The sequence below is a fragment of the Desmodus rotundus genome, chromosome 8 (genome assembly GCF_022682495.2).
Source record: "Desmodus rotundus isolate HL8 chromosome 8, HLdesRot8A.1, whole genome shotgun sequence".
Classification (NCBI taxonomy): domain Eukaryota; kingdom Metazoa; phylum Chordata; class Mammalia; order Chiroptera; family Phyllostomidae; genus Desmodus; species Desmodus rotundus.
In genome coordinates, this window is record NC_071394.1 from 94009455 (window position 1) to 94025904 (window position 16450).

The 16450-nt window shown below is 47.4% G+C and overlaps 1 protein-coding gene across 7 annotated transcripts in view; it reads right to left on the reverse strand.

Annotated features, from left to right (window-relative positions):
* SRGAP3 (SLIT-ROBO Rho GTPase activating protein 3) overlaps positions 1-16450 on the reverse strand; it is a 348421-nt gene that overhangs the window by 69946 nt on the left and 262025 nt on the right. For all 7 annotated transcript variants that reach the window (XM_053929334.1, XM_053929335.1, XM_045192165.2 and 4 more), the window contains 4 exons: positions 9302-9487; positions 4338-4466; positions 2337-2558; positions 377-478 (listed from right to left, as the gene is read on the reverse strand). In XM_053929334.1, the coding sequence (XP_053785309.1) occupies positions 377-478; positions 2337-2558; positions 4338-4466; positions 9302-9487 (639 nt within the window). The remainder of the gene's footprint in view (positions 1-376; positions 479-2336; positions 2559-4337; positions 4467-9301; positions 9488-16450) is intronic.

The window sequence follows — 16450 nt, forward strand, 5'->3', positions numbered from 1 at the left end:
TCACAGAAAATAGAGAAAAGCACAAAGAGGAAAACAGAAGTCACAACCCAGACATAACTACTATTAACATTTTGAAGTACTTCCTTCCCGTCTTTTTTCTATGACTATGAATACACAGATACATATGCACATACTCTAGTTTACCCTAGTTATGATAATACTGAACACACAGTTTTACTTTCTCTGTATTTCTTTAACTTAATATCTTGTGAGCATTCCCCCTTACCATTAAGGATTCTTGGTGTGAGTGGTTTTAATGGTTGTCCATCTTACAGATGAACCCTAATTTCTCATGTGTTCTTTGGTGAGTTGGATTCCCCAGGACAAGCTAGGACTTTGTAAGGAAGTCCCTTATAGGGCAGAGGGGCTCACTCACCTCCTCATTCTCTATCTTGAGAGTGGCCAGTCTGGACTGCAGCTGGTGGTACCGCATGAGTAATTCTGTCTGGACAGGCTGCTGAGCGCTGACTTGGCACACCTGTAGAAACAAGAGCCCCGACCTGTCTGTGGTTGCCCAGTGCCCTCATCACCTTTGTGGAGTTAGGGCCAGAGCTATCACAAATATCCCTATCAAAAGCTGGGAAAACAGGCTTGGAGACCTTAAATGACCTGCCAAAGGTACCACAGCTTATACCTGGTAACACTAGACGGGAACAAGGGGCCAGCCTCCCGAATTGCAATGTTGGCCTCTCAGTTGTGGTCTTCTACATTGTGCGCTCTTGAGGGTTGACTAAGAGCTCTGACATAATCTCAATAAGTGAGACTAGTTAGTTAATTTCCAGGCAGGAAGTTGTAGTAAGAAAGCAACTGCCAAAGAGAAGCCAATGAAAAGAACACTAAATGGGCAACAACCAGCTGGTGCTTCTATTCCCCAGCAGGAAAGTGCTTCAGAGAGGCAGAGAGGCAACTGGGAGGCAATCTCATCTCATGGAAATCCCTCCCCAGCAGCTTGATTGGGTGAGAGGTGGAGAAGGGGAGGAGTGGGGAGAAATACTGTTCTCCCTACATCCATTCCACCCGGGGCCCTGTCACCACCTGTAGGCTGGGCTGCCTGGGGTAACTCAGCTGAGATCATAAGGGACAGTAGAGCTCTGTTATTTACTAGCTATATATCACTAACTAGGCAACCCAAACTTCGCAGGCACCAGTGGTAACCATGTGGTCAGAACTTTCAGGTCCAGATGATGGGCCAAAAGGGCTAGATGTGAGGGCAGAGGGATGGGGCAGGTGCTGCAGGAAGCCCTGCACAGGCCTCTTTTTTGCAGATGAAGAAAGTGGGTAGAATCATCCGGAGGGTCCAGAAAATGCCATCTGCTAAGGAGCCTCCTTGTCCCTTCCTGTCAAGCAAGTTCAGTGGATGGTCCAGCTGAGCTCCCACAGGATCCAGAGGCGGGTGGGGTCCTGTACACTACTGGTCTGGGTACCCTGAGCTCCCATGTGCCTGGTTGGGATATCCAGGGTCCAGCAGAGGAAAGGCCAGCTTGAGTGTGGTTGGTTGGGTAATAATATGGGTGTAATATAGTTTTAATTTGAACATTTCACCTAAAATGTCATGTGGTGTACTTGAGCATGATATTGTTGTATTGCAGAATTACATGCTTATAATTTTGTAATAGAAGAGGGGCACTATTTGTGCCGGACCCTAATCTAGGTGGATGGACAGAGGCCACTGGGAGAAAGTTCTGCACACATATCCCTGGGGTAGAGATAATAGAGACAGGGAGGCAGAGTGTGGTGGCTATCCTCCATCAGTTCCAAGCCCAGGGACCAAGCCCTAGAGAGAGGGAGGAATGATACAGAAAAGCTCAAGGAACTATTTGCATAAGGAATTTTGTGAAGCTTGGGTAACTAGTGTGCTGCTTTGGGGCCAGTGACAAATGCCGTGTCCCATCATTTCCCCCTCAGAATACAGCGAGGATCTGAGCAGCACGGGCACTGAGGGAAGCGCCGTCGCTGGTGTGCTCCCTGTGCCAGAGGACAGGCAGTGCCCTCGTGAGGCTCTGGCTAGAGGGGCTCTGATGAGGCCCAGCCTCCTGTGATCCAGGGGAGAAAGTACGCAGATGTGGGACTCTCTTGGGGACATAAGTGGGGGGGATTTGAAGGAGCACTAAGGTCCTGCAATTCTGTAGGTGGGGAACTGGAGCCAGCAAGGTTAAGGTATTAGTGTAAACTCCTTGGCTGGGGAAGCCCTTGGACCAAGAACTTGACCCCAGGCCTTGAGATTAACATCTTGCATGTGGAATGGGGGAAAATGGTCCCCATCCCACCAATGTTCTGGGAGCACATGGGAGGACACACAGAAGCAGCCTCAAACGCAGGTCCTCAGAGAAACGTACCTCATCCCCCATGTGGGGCTGGAACTCAAACTTGAGTGGAGGACAGAAGACCTGGTTGTACATGTCCATGACGGTGTGCTTGTCACTTCGGGAATCCAGGTTGTCCACCGCGTTCTCGATGACATCCAGCCCCTCGTGGCGAGAGGTCTCCAGGTTGTACTCAGCAGAGAGGTAGGTCCGAAAGGTGCGGGCCAGGCTGGCATGAAAGCCCAAATCACAGCACTTGGAAACAGGCACACAACAGAAGGGTGCAGGTGAGGGCTGTGATGTGAAGGTGGGCACCACCAGCACTTCCTGTCCCATCATGATGACTTACAATTACCCTTTATTCCACAGTCAAAATTTTTCATCCTGGGGGTCCTTGTGCATTTTGGAATCCTACCACATAAGTCACGCCAGCGCCTTCAGGGGGAGCTGGGGACTGGCATTTGGGGAAAGCAGAACTTCTCTCAGCTTCCCAAATTCACCACACTCTTTCTCATCCCTAGGCCTTCACACATGCATTCCCTCTGCCCGACATACTCTTCCTCTCTCCTGCTGCCTAAAGGCCCTTCCTTCAGGTTTCAGTTTAGGGTCACTTCCTCCAGGAAGTTTTCTTTGATGTTCTCCCCATTCAGAGTTTATGTCAGATATGCCTCCTCTAGGGGTCCACATCTCCCCCCACCCGCCTCAGTACGACACCTGCCGCATGGCATCGCAATTGCCTGTTAACAGGTCAGGGCTATGCAGAATAAGTTTCACAAGGGCAGAACCACTGGCTTTTGTCTACTGCAGCACTTCAAGACCTAGAGCTAGTAGCTGCTCAATAAAAATTTGAGGACTGGAAAGAATGAAAAGGAAAGTTGTAAGAAAGAGGTGGGGAGGTCTGGCCTCAGGCACTGCAGGGCACAGGCAGGGCCCAGCAGATCCCTCTCCTGGGGATGGTGACCATGGGTCCCTCCTGCAGCCCTCCTGATGGGATACACCAAGGCCAGAGGAAAGGGATCCATTCAGCACTGTGGAATCCTTACTGAGCATCTCCTGGACCAAATCCCCATCTGCTAGGTGGGGGAAGACACAAGAAAGCAGTCCCAGTTCCAACATAGATGACAGAGGCTCTCCCTGATGACACTGCTCACAATGTTCTTTCTCCAAGTACAGCTGTCCCTCTGGCCTGTCCCATGCAGCTGGCACTCGGGAGTCAGTGTGCCGTTCTCCTTTTGCTTAAACTGCCTGATTTCTCCAATGATAACATCCCCAAGTAAAGCTGACCTGTGTACAGTGGACCCTCAAACAACTCAGGTTTAAACTGTGCCAGTCCACTTATACATGGATTATTTTTTTCAATAAATGTGCAGCCGTCTCCCTGTATCCCAGCTTTCACATGCTCGGATTACACCAACTGTGGACTGAAGATGGTATTTTTGATGCAGGGTTGGGAACCTGTGTAGGCAGAGGGCCAACTATATGCAATGTCCCACACCATTTTCTATCAGGGAATGACCGTCTGCAGTTAGAGAGGGACGACTGTGGTTGAGGGTTGAGGGATTAAAAGTTACATGCAGATTTTCCACTGAAGGGGGAGATTGGCACCCTTAACCCCCACAATATTCAAGGACCAGCTGTAATTCTGTCCCACTATTTTCTTCCCTGTGTATGTGACTGTCTGACAGCTAGACCTGGGGGCGCTGAACACATCTGTACTGCTCTGGGAAATCTCTAGGGTGTGGACTGCGGACAGTCGCTCCCAGACCCCAAACCCAGCCAAGGGGCTGGTGCAGAGGAGGGTACTTGGGAATTGCATTCTGAGTATGTGACTGCCTGACCCAATAGTGTGGGATCCACCACAGGCCCTCTCCCACCCATGGAAGAAGAAACTCATTTCCCAGGCCCCACATGCTCAGGGCCCTTCCCCTCCACCCTGGAACCTCAGCTAAGGACAGGGGCCAGCCTGTCCTGCAGCTGATGACTGGCACCAGCCCAGGTGTGGGGCCCTTTCAGTCCCAGACTCCAGGTGCTCACGTCGATTAGGTCGGAGACGTCATGGATGTAGTATTTGCTTATAGCTGCATTGGTGGCAGCCAGATTCAGCAAGTAGTCATTTCGGGCCTTCGTGCACTTCAGCTTGTTCTCAGAATACTTTGCCTGCCTCTGGAGGAAAGAAAGAGTAGATGTGAGAGCTGAGCCATTGATGGAAGGGATTTGGGATTTTCTTTACGGTCATTGCAGGTAATTCAATCCGCCACACCATCCCTCTAAAATACCTTACTCCATGTGATAGGTGAGTAAGATTTGGGCACTGTATCCAAAAAGCTCACCTAGCCCTGGCTGGGTGGCTCAGTTGGTTGGAGTGTCATCCTGTACACCAAAAGGTTGAAGGTTTGATCCCCGGTCAGGGCGAGTACAGGAGGCAACTGATCAATGTTTCTCTCTCCCCCCGCCCCCCTTCTTCTCTCTCTAAAATCAAGAAACATATCCTTGGGTGAGGATTTTTTGAACAAAGCTCATCTTACATTGCCCACATGGGCCAATAGCAGCACTACTCATTAAGCAGCAGCCCGTTACAGGCATCTACCAGAGCTGAGTCAGTGAGACCTCCTGGGGCCCCTACTTAACAGCCCTCCGTGGCTGCCCAGACTGTGACAATGGCCTTGGTGACCTCTCAAGCCCCTCTTCCTCCACTCTCTCCCTCATCGCCAGCCTCCTCTGCCCATCCTCTAAGAGGTCAAGTTCATTCCTGCCTCTAGGTCCTTCAGAATAGCTGTTCCACCTGCCTGGCAGGCCATCCTTCCAAGTCTCTATGTGGCTGGTCCTTCAAGTCATCCAGGTCCCAAGGTGACATGGTCAGGTGGGACTCTGATGGCAGCCTTGCACAAAATGCGCTGCCCGACTCTCCACTATCCTTCCCTCCACCCTCTATCCCCTTGCCCTGTTCTATTTTTTCACTTATTTAATCTTCATTCAATTGTTAGTGATTTTCATTTTTATTTAATTTTTTAAGACTTTCTTTTGTAGTGCAGTTTTAGGTCTATGGCAAAATCGAGAGGAAGGTACAGAGACTTCCCATATGCCTCTGCCCCCACATTTGCACAACCTCCCCCATCACCACCATCCCCACCGGAGTGGTACACTCATTAATAATTGTGACCCATAGTTCACAGTGTGCCTTAGAGTTCACTCTTGGTGTCGTACATTCTATGGGTGTAGATGTCATCAGTGTCACACAGAATAGTCTTCCTGCCCTCAACACCTGCTGTGCTCTGCCTTTTGATTCCTTCCTCCCTCCATCCCCTGGCAACCTCTCATCTTTTCATGGTCTCCATAGTTTTGCCTTTTCTAGAATGTCATAGAGTCGGAGTCATACAGTATGTATGTAGCCTTTTCAATTTGGCCTCTTTCACTTAGTCATGTGCATTTTAAGGTCCCTTCATGGCTTACTATCTCACTTCTTTTTGGATCTTAAATATTTAGTGAATACTCCATTGTCTGGATTTACCACAGTCTACTTATCCATTCATCTACTGAAGGACATCTTGATTGCTCTATTTTTCTTCAAAAGCACTTTTTCCAACCCAAAGTTATATTTTTACTTCTTTGTGCACTTGCTGAATTTCAGTGTCCCCCACCAGAAAGTAGGCTCTATGAAGTCAGGGACGTGATCTGCCTTGTTCATCGCTGCACCTGTCGCACCCCGAACAACCCCTGCATGAGGCAGTCATTAAATGATTTTCCCTGGTTGTCCGGATGTGAGTGGTGGGAGAGGCAGAGTGGGGCGGCCAGAGGGGCCAGTCTTGGCGAGGAGCTGGACTGCCTCCCTGGAAGCTGCTTCTGTTGTGGGCCAGCTGGGCAGGAAGGGGTACAGAGTACATGAGAGCTGTGCCCTCACCCCTTTCAGACTAGTGAGTCCCACTGTTGGGTAAAAAGGCAGCTCTCCTTAAAGAAACAGGGTTTCCTCCTTCACCTAGACATTCTTAAACCTTCCTTATTCCAGACTGAGTCTTCTAGCTTTTTAGCAGAGGTGTCCCCAGAGATCTTCTCTGACCTTTCTCCAGGGTCCATTTACTCTGGAAAATTCCGGAAACAGACCTCTGACAGTAACACCCTACATCAACCATGCACCCAACCCCCCACAGAGCACTTTGATACTCCTGACCAATCTGCAGGGGGCCACTCTGACCCCAAGACCATTTCCAGCCCTTTATGGACTCATATAATTTTATACCTGGGAAGGATATTATAGGTATCTTAGTTTAATTTGTCCATTTTATAGGTAAAGAAATGAGAACTGAGAGGAGAAGTAGTTTGTCCAAGAGCCAAATGGCTAATTAGCATACAACTCCGAACAAAAATTAGACTCTAGAGTCCCAGACAGTATTCTCTCTACCCTTCTATATATCTCCCTACATTGTAGTTCTTTAATTCCCTGATCATCTTTTTTTTACCCACAGAGTTACACAAGTACCACCACTATCTAAATTTAGAGAATCTTCATCACCCCAAAGAAACCCTGCACCCATTAGCGGTCACTCCCTAATCTCCTCTGCCCCAGCCCCGTAAAAACTAATCTACTTTCTGTTTTTATGAATTTGTCTATTCTGGACACTTCATATAAGTAGAATCCTACAATAGGTGACCTTTTGTGACTGGCTTCTTTCACTTAGCATACTGTTTCCAAATTCATCTATGCTGCAGCATGAATCAGTGCTCCATTGCTTTTAGGACTAAGTAACATTCCATTGTATGGGTAGGCCACATGTTATTTCTCTGTTCACCAGTGACAGGCATTTGGGTCGTTTCCACTTTTGGGCTATTATAAATAACACTCCTATGAACATTCATGTGCCAGTTTTTATACAGACATCTGAGGTCTGTCTGGAAAAAGTCCAGCCATTGTTTAATATAATGAGAACAGTTTGCGCAACATCAATGTAACCTGGCAGCCAAGGGGAGAGGACTGGAATGTGCATGTGTGAACAATGACGACTTCACTGTACTAGTTAGTCAGTGGGCGTGGTAGATGCCATTGAGTGAGCAAGTGTACTGTGTGTCCCTCACATTCAAAATGACTGAGCAAGTAGAGCAATGAATCTGCATCAAATTTTGCATTAACCTTGAACATTCCTCCATGGAAACTATTCAGATGATTTAGAAAGCTGCAGCTATGGGCAACCGGTGACTGGCAGCTTCATCACAATAACACGTCCACTCGTGCATCACGTCTCGTGCAGAGTTTTTTGGTGAAACATCAAATCACCCAGGCGACTCAGCCCCCCTACAGCCTAGATGTGATGCCCTATGACTTCTGCCTTTTCCCAAAACTAAAATCATCTTTAAAGGGGAAGAGATTTCAGTCCATCAATAAGATTCAGGAAAACACAATGGGGCAGCTGATGGCGATTGGGAGAACTGTGTGAGGTCCTAAGGTGCCTACTTTGAAGGGGACTGAGGAGTCATTGTCCTACATATAATGTTTCTTGCATCTTGTATCTTCTTCAGTAAATGTCTCTATTTTTCATATTACATGGCTGGATACCATCTGGACGGACCTCATATGTTTAAATTTCCCTTGAGTAGATACCTAGGAGTGGAATTGTTGAATCATATGGTAACTTAGTCTACATTTAACATTTGGAGGGATTGCCAAAATCTCCAAAGTGGCTGAGTCGTATACTGCCCCCAGCAGTGTGCGCGGGTTCCACTTTCTCGACATCTTTATCTGTATTTGACATTGTCGGCCTTTTTTATTTTAGCCATCCGAATGGGTATGAAGTGGTGTCTCCCTGTGGATCTGATTTCCATTTCCTTAATGACTGACGGTGCTGAGCATCTCTTCATGTGCTTATTGGCCACTCGTACATGTTCTTTAGGGAAATGTCTATTCAAATTCTTTGTCCATTTTTAATTCGAGTCTCTGCCTGCGTATTGTAGAGCCTATTTTTCTTTGCATTTGGCAATTACCCAGAAGTCTTATTTTATTTGCCTCTGGTTACTTTTCCAGCTTAACCAGGCCCTGTTGGATCTTGTTCCCACTCAATCTCCTATAATTTTTAAGAGCTATAGGATCATATCATCATAGAATTCATCTCATTTAAGCCCAAATAAACATCCAGTACAATGTCTGACACATAGGTAGAGCTCAGGAAATGTTTGCTGATTCCACGGAATGAATGGATGAATGAATGAATGAATGAATGGAGAGACTTCGACAAGAAATCATAGCATTTTGGGAAGAAATGAACCTTAGAAGTCACCTAGCCTAGGATGACAGAAAAGCAACCTGTGCACTGTCCCTCTAAATTCTGGCCATGGCAGAATTTACTCGACCTCAGCACCGTTTTCAGCTGAAGCCTGGAGAGGGCTCATGATCCACAACACAGAGCTCTGGGCAGCCACTACCGACAGATCAGAGTTGACATGGATGGGAGATTTATTTGCCATCACCGTCAGATTTTAAAACTGAAGTTCAGGGAGGCGTTAAAAATGTGGCATTTTCAAACTCAGCCTATCCACCTCCCAAACCAGCATGTCCTTCACCATATCCTACTAAAGCACCTGCCAGCCCTGATACACAGTGATTCTAACACTTAGAATATGTTAGAATCACTGTGTATCAGGTGCTTTTTTGCCTTGGCAGTGGCAATTTTGGAATGGTTCTTTACCAAGTTCCCCGGTGCTGATTGGTAGCCTAGTGCTGTTCCCTTTGGTTGGGACACATTCAGTCCCAGCTGGCCCCCAGCTGGGGCAAGCTCCTGTCACCACTAATGCCTGGTGACTCCTGCCCATCAGAGAATGCACTCAAGGGGCATGAGTCTTGTCACAGTTCAGCTCTCTTTTCAGCTGAGCACTTCTCCCGCCTGCTGACCTAGGCAAAAGGATCAGATGCAGGCAGCATTATTCTGCCCTCACACCCCCCAGGGTGCAGAGGGGGAGTCTGAGGCTGTCAGGGGGCCTGGCCCTCCTCTTCCTGCTCCAGGGCCCTCACTCACCTTCTCCTTCATCTTCTCAATCTTCTTCACAGAGCTGCGGCGCTGGGGCCGGTCCTCATGGCGGAGCAGGTTCATGCTGAGCTCTCCAGCCTTGTTGAACTGCTTCTCCTCCTGTTTCTCAGCCTCCTTCAGCTTACTCTCTGCACTGATACTCTCCGCATGGTACATGTGGTAGGTTTTCATGACCTGAGGACACATGAGTGGGGGAATCAGAAGGTTATGAGTGCCCAGCCTGGGCCCCCAAAGTTCTGTGCTAGTTTCCTCAGCCCTGCCTCTTCCCATGACATACTCTGAGCTCCCGCAGCTCTTTACTTCTGCACAAACTCTCTGAGGACCGGAAATGATGATGATCATCACTAGCAGCTTCTTCTTCATCATCATCATCATCACCACCATCATTAAGTCCTTACTAAGTGCCAGGAATGGACAAGTAAAAATTTAAAAGGGCAAACATAGTCCCCACACATTTGAGGTCTCAGAGGTGATAAGGCAAAGCTGGCTCTTCTGCAGTTGACCTCTCTAGCTTGCCCCCTCCTGCAGGGTCATCGGGAAAGCCCCTCCTCCAATACTCATGGAGCTCCCATGGGAATATCCTTCTTACTCACATACAAACTATTTTCTCTGCTATTTCCTTAAGTAAAACTGGCCTACAAATGGCTCTGTCTCCAAAAGGAGTACCACTGGGAAACTGAATACATATTCTTTGCTCTCTGAACTAAACTCATCGTTGACTATAAAATGACTCTAAAGCACATTGCTCTCTGCTACTCTGTATCCACAATAAAAGTTGTATATTGTTATAATAGGAAATCCTGGATGTCATCTAATCCACCACCGAATTTTATAAATAGGGAAACTGAGGCCCAGAAGAGCAAAGTGACCTCTCTAAGATCATACGGTACTATCAGCATAGTCTCCAGACTTTACATCCTTATGGCCAACCCCACAATCAGAAGCACCGAAAAGATCCCTCGTGCTTCTCTGCTGCCGATCCCCACCCTGAGCCCAGGCCCAGGCATTCATTGATTTGCTCTCTGTCACTGTAGCACATCATGTATATGGGTCCACAGAAAATGAACTCTTTTGGGTCTGCCCTCTTTCATTTGGCATAATTTTCAGAGATTCTCCCATGTTGTTGCTGGTATCAGAAGTTCTTTTTTATTGCTGAGTAGTATTCTACTGTATTACTATACCACAATTTATCTATTCATATGTTGATAGTTATATGGACTGTTTACAGTTTTGTAAAGCTGCTATGAATATCCACATACAATTCTTTGCATGAACGTATGTTTTCATTTCTCTTAGGTAAATAGCTAGGAGCAGAGTGGAGAGTCACATGATAAGCGTATATTTAGCCAAGTTAGAAACCTGGTCTCTGACTTTTAATCCACCATTTTTCTACCATATAATACTGTTTCCTTAATTTATTACAATTTTCTCAGTAGTTGAATATTCTTGGCAGCCTTAGAGCAATATCCTGATTCCTGGTCCCCAACTAAAAGTACACTTTTCCTTTGCAATATCAAATTTATGATTGACTTGCTATGTTAAAACACACAACAATTCCCAGAATCCATGGCTCCTGAGCCTCGTTATCCTCTTCTCCTGTTGTTTGGATAATTACAGCAGCTAATGGAGCAGCGGCTTCCACCTGGGGGTGCTGTTTGCCTGCCTAACTAGGCCCTTTAAAGTCAGGGAACTTGGAATGAATTACTGGCCAACATTATAACCTTAGTTACTCTCATTTAAAGTCTTGTGAAGTAAGTTTATTAGAATGAGGATTTCTTCTGTGACTCTTATTAAATCACAGCATTGATCTGTGGTTCAGAAAGTTCCCTTTGCCAGAGGTCAGGAGTCAACAGGGGCAACATCTGTTGCAGAGCATGGCAGGTAAGAGTATGGACTCTGGGCCCAAATGTCTGGGCTGAATCCTGATGCTGCCACTTACAGGCTGTGTGACCTTGGGCAAGTGATAACCCCTCTGACTGCTCCTTCCTCATCTGGAAAATGAGGATAATGGCACCTACCTCATAGGTTTGTTGTGAGGACTTAATGAGCTAATTTTTGTAAAGTTCTGAGAACATGCCTACCACATAGTAAGAGCCATGTTACCATTATCATCACCATCGTCATCATCCTCCTGTTTGGGCTGAGAGTTTGAGAACCTTGAACTCACCTGACTTCAAAAAAAAAATGTCTGCAAACTGTACAGAACATCAACTATTGTGAAAAAGTCATTCTACACCATGCTTCTCCCTCCTTCTTTCAACCTGAAAACCTCCCAAAATTTCAAAACAATAAATGAATAATAAATGATATCAATTTTTCTTTGTCGGTCTTGGTGAAAAGACTTCTCAGCATTCCACCCAATATTTTGCATATTTGCAGTTGCCCTAAAATTCTTGCTAATTTCATCCACTCGTTTCGTCAGTTACACTCAGCATATTTCCAAACTCAAGGGACCAGAAAGCATGCTGGACCCATGCGTTCTCGACATCTAGTGGCCAAAAGGAAGGACTGCAGGCATAGAGAACCAAAGCAGTTGCTTATTTTCAACCATCTCCTTTATGCTATGGCTCCAGGAACATAATGTGGCTGAGAGTTGGAAATGCCTGCTCAGGTCTGCCTCCATGGCTCCTGTCTTTCCCCTTCTTGAAGCTTTTCTCTATATATCCCTCCACATTCACAGGCTCCACCAGTCCCTTTGCTTCTCCACCATGATGCAGGTGAAGTTCATTTCTGGACTCCACCCTTTCTGGGTTCAATCATTTGTGCTGCATCCATTTTTTTCTGCTTCAGCTGTGGAGGTCTGTTTGTCTCACCACTAAATCTATCATCTGCATGAGGTAGTTAGAGGAAGAGAGAGCATTCTGTTTGGAGCTAGGCCTTCCTGTCCAATCATCCATGCATGCATCCCTCTACTCACTCAAGGCCCACATCCCAGCAGGGTGTTCTCACATTTTCCTTTGCCCAGTTTTCTACTCTTCTTGATCCATGGAACGCTCTTCCTGCTCTCCGACTAGCCAAACTTCCAGAGCAGTCTCCAAACTGCATTCCAGAAACCCCATGTTTGGAGAACATAGTCCTGACAATGCTGAGGCCACATGGTCTGTGATTCAGTTGGCAATTCCTGATCCCAAGAACATCAGTGAACTTGATCACCCAGGGTGACTTACGTCCCACAGCTGCCACAAAAGAATTTACTTGGGGACCTCTCTGAAAGGAGCCTAACTACTTATACCTAGAATCCTCTAGATAAATAAATGTATTTTATTTGATTAACTAAAACATAGGAGTCAGAATGAAAGGTCCTTAGTTCAATAGCCTAGAACAGTCTGCTCAATTTTGCCAGGCCAGGACAGGTTAAATAACATTTAAACTCATCTATTACTTCAGACTTCACAAATCTCTCTTTTAATTATCCCCAAGGGGAATTTCAGTTATCCTCATCCCAGTCCTGGGAGGCAGTGTGATAGCAATAACAACAACAATAGCAGCTAACATTTACAGAGCACATGCTACCTGCCTACATACAGTAACTCTTCACATATAGGAACTCATTTATTTCTCACACACAAAAACAATCCTGTAAGGCCCTGGCCGGTGTGGCTCAGCTTGTTGGAGTGTGATGCCGTTCACCAAAAGATTGAGGGTTCAATTCCCGGCCAGGGCACACACCTAGGTTGTGGGTTCAATCCCTGGTCAGGGCGCATAGGAGAGGCAACTGATCGATGTTTCTGTCTCTCCCTTCCTCTCTCTCTAAAATCAATTAACACATTTTTTTTTAAACCCTATGATGTGGATACCATGTGATCCCTGCTTTAGAGATGAGGAAACCACAAAATAGGGATGAAAGGATCCTCTACCCCACAGGGACCCAGGAGACCTGGCTTTGAGACCCAACACTCCCACCACTTGCGGGGTGCCCATGGCAGAGGCTTGCCCTCTCTGTGCTGCCTGGTGAAGACTGCATGGGAGGTAGATAGGAAGGTGCTCCATAAATTGTGACTGTACAGTCACTGGCTGACAGCTCTGTTGGGCTGGGAAGGGAGCAGAGATGGATGCAGGATTTTAGCTGAGGTCTAGTCTCCAACCTAGGATCAGTAAAGGGCCCCTCAGAGGCACCCACCCAGCTTCATGCCAGACGGGGGTGCCCTTTCCAGCCCTCCAGAGCCTATCAGGAGGGTCCCTCAGAACAAGTCTAGCACTGCATAGGAACACAGAAATTGAGACCACTGTTCTTGGACCCAGATTCATTTCATAGGTGCTCCAGAGGCCCTCCAGGAATCTTGGTGTGTTAACCCATCGCTGAAGGAAACTTAAGACCCAGAACTAGCACATGTGTTGTCCAAACTCACACAGCAAGGCAGACAGCCAGGCCTTCTTAGCTGTGGACGTTGTCTTTTCTGGTAATCACACTGCCTTCTGCTGTGTACCTTTGCCTTTACATTTTTCCAAATCCTCAGCTCTTAAAAACAGGAAAGCACTATCTGCATAGCCCTTCAGATAGTGGTTTAAATGCAAAAGAAGGCAAAAGCAGCCTGGAAGTTGACGATATCCATAAAAGGACATGCTGGGGCAGGATAAGGATCAGTTGTGAGAAAACAGGTTTTCCACAGTGCAGTCCGTGTGCACTTTCTCTGCCCCCGGGCTGGCCAGCCCTGGGCCATTCAAGAGAGGTAAGTGGGTGAGACGGGAGGGGGGCAGGGGCACGCCATAGACAACGTTTAAGAAAAGGAGAAGCCCCCAAATTTCAGTCCAACCACCCACACTGTGCAGCTTCCACATTCTAGATAGAACTTATCGACACTATCCTATTTATTCATTTTGCAGGTTTATAACAGTCTCATCACAACTAAAGTTAAAGTGCATGAGGGCCAGGACCTTGTTCATGATCATATTCCTTATATTAAAGTGGAAATTTGTACCCAGTAAGTATCAATATATGTTTGCATGAATGAATAAATAGGTGGGTAGATGGATGGAAGGGAGAGAGGGAGGGAAGGAGGGAGAATAAAGTAGGGGAAGTACAGTTCTGCTGCCTTCAATCTGGTAAATATGGTCAGGTTGGGGCACAGCTATACCCTCAGTCACCACATTTGTAGTGAACAGGTTATCATGTGCTAGGTACTATGCCAGGAAATACCTCAGTGTGGAAGACAGATAGGGTTTCTGCCCTCACAGAATATACCTTCCAGCAGGGACACAATTGGACAGGCAATTATCATACGGTGTGATAAATGCTATGATGAAGGAAGTACAGGGCACTAAAGAAAGGCTTCCTGGAGGAACTGACATCTAAACTGAACCTTGAAGAAGGGAAGCAGTTAGCTGGGTGAACAGAGCATGGAGTGGGGGTGAGGGGTGGCGTACTCCAGACAAAGGGCGCATGTGAGTATTAAGCCCCGGAGCAGGAGCCAAACAGGTTTGAGGAACAGGGGTTTGAGCACTAGCCAGTGTGGAGCGGTTTCCTTCTTCTCCCCCAGCTACTCCTCAGTGGACATCTGTTGTTTTTCTCTGCCTAGGATCATCTAGTCCTCCTTCTAGAACAGCTTCCTGATTTTCTTTGAGGAAGTCCCCCAAATTCCCCTCATCATTCTCAGTCCATGTGGTTGGTGGGAAACTGACACCAGTCTCCAATCCTGGGGGTGGGTGTGAGATCCAGGCCTGGCCAATTAGTAACACTATGTTAATCTGGCCACAGGGACTGGATCTCAGGAGTCCAGCCAGGCCTAATAGAGACAGCCCTGGGCTTGGCTGGAAACCCCGGGAAAGGCATGTTCTCCTTCCACTAGAGGGCACTAAGCGGCTAGGAAGTGAGTGCAGCAGTGGGGTGGGGAGATCATCTTTGTGACCACCTGGGAGAAGCCTGCCTGATCATGAAAGCAGCACAGAGGAAAACAAAACCAAAGGAGGGAGACAGGCTGACTTCCAGAGTAGATGGATAGGGGGGTGGACAGACAGATGGAAAGAAGGCAGGAGGAAATGAAGGAGGGAGGAAAAGTGAGGGAGGCAATAAAATAAAAGAGGGGAGGTGCTGTTCTATTGCCTTTGATCTGGTATTTTGGAGGTGCCGCGTACCGCGCAAGAGTGAGAGCACTGGGGTGCCAACAGCACCCCCTCCCCAGGTCATTTGTTGACTGCACACTGCGTCTTCAGTAGTTGCCCAGAAATTCATTTAAATTCAAGCATGTGGAGCTGCCTGCTGTGGACCCAGAGCTGCAAGAGGCACAGTGGCAGGCTGTGAACATTTCAAGAGATGGTCTTTGAAGTGTCTTGTACATCCCTGGTGTTCCCAGGGTGCTCACTGAAGCAGAGAAGGGAGGGAGGGATATATGAATAAAAGAAAGAAACTGGTTTTACCCACAAGGAGTTTAGAATCTGGGCAGGGAGACGAGAGTAAAGCGTGTGAAAGGATGATACAGCAGCCTAAGACAGAGCATCGTGTATGCTGGATATGTAGCCTGGGAGAGAGAGCAGGTGCCTCGACCAAGAGCCTGTGGGGGCTGCAGCCGGCCATCAGTACACATTTGCTGAGTGAAGAAATGAGAAGGGGAGTGTGTGCATGTAAGAGAGATTAATTAAGAGTTCAGAGAAGTGATGTCTCCAGGTGAGATTCTGTGATCAAGGGTGAGTTTTGAGCCTGGCACTTTGGATGGGCAGGAATTTAAGAAGCAGAGGGGAAGAGAGGAAGAGAAAGAGAATTCTCAATAGGAGAGGTAACGTAGATCCCAGCAGAGCAAACTGATCACAGACAAATCTGGTCTGAAGTCCTGCTGCACCACCCACCAAGTAAGTGCCTGCACCATAACCAGTGTTCTCCATTCGCTCACCTCCTTGGATTCTAACACTCATCCCAAGTCCAGTCAGATTTTGCCTCCAAGCAGATAGCAAGGTCAGTTCTTGGCCAAACTGTGGTGTTCTGAAATTATTTCCTGGTGACAGCAGGGCATGCTCACCCCCATCACCTCACGTGATCCTCGGAACCGCGCCCCATATTGCAGATGAGATTGCTGAGCACACACGAGCTACGTGTGCACCTGAGATCCCAGTCAGCAAGGAGCAGGCCCCGGCTTCCACCTGTCCTGACTCCAAACCCACACTCCTTCCTCGGGAGCTTCTGTGTCCATGATCCCACCACCCCAA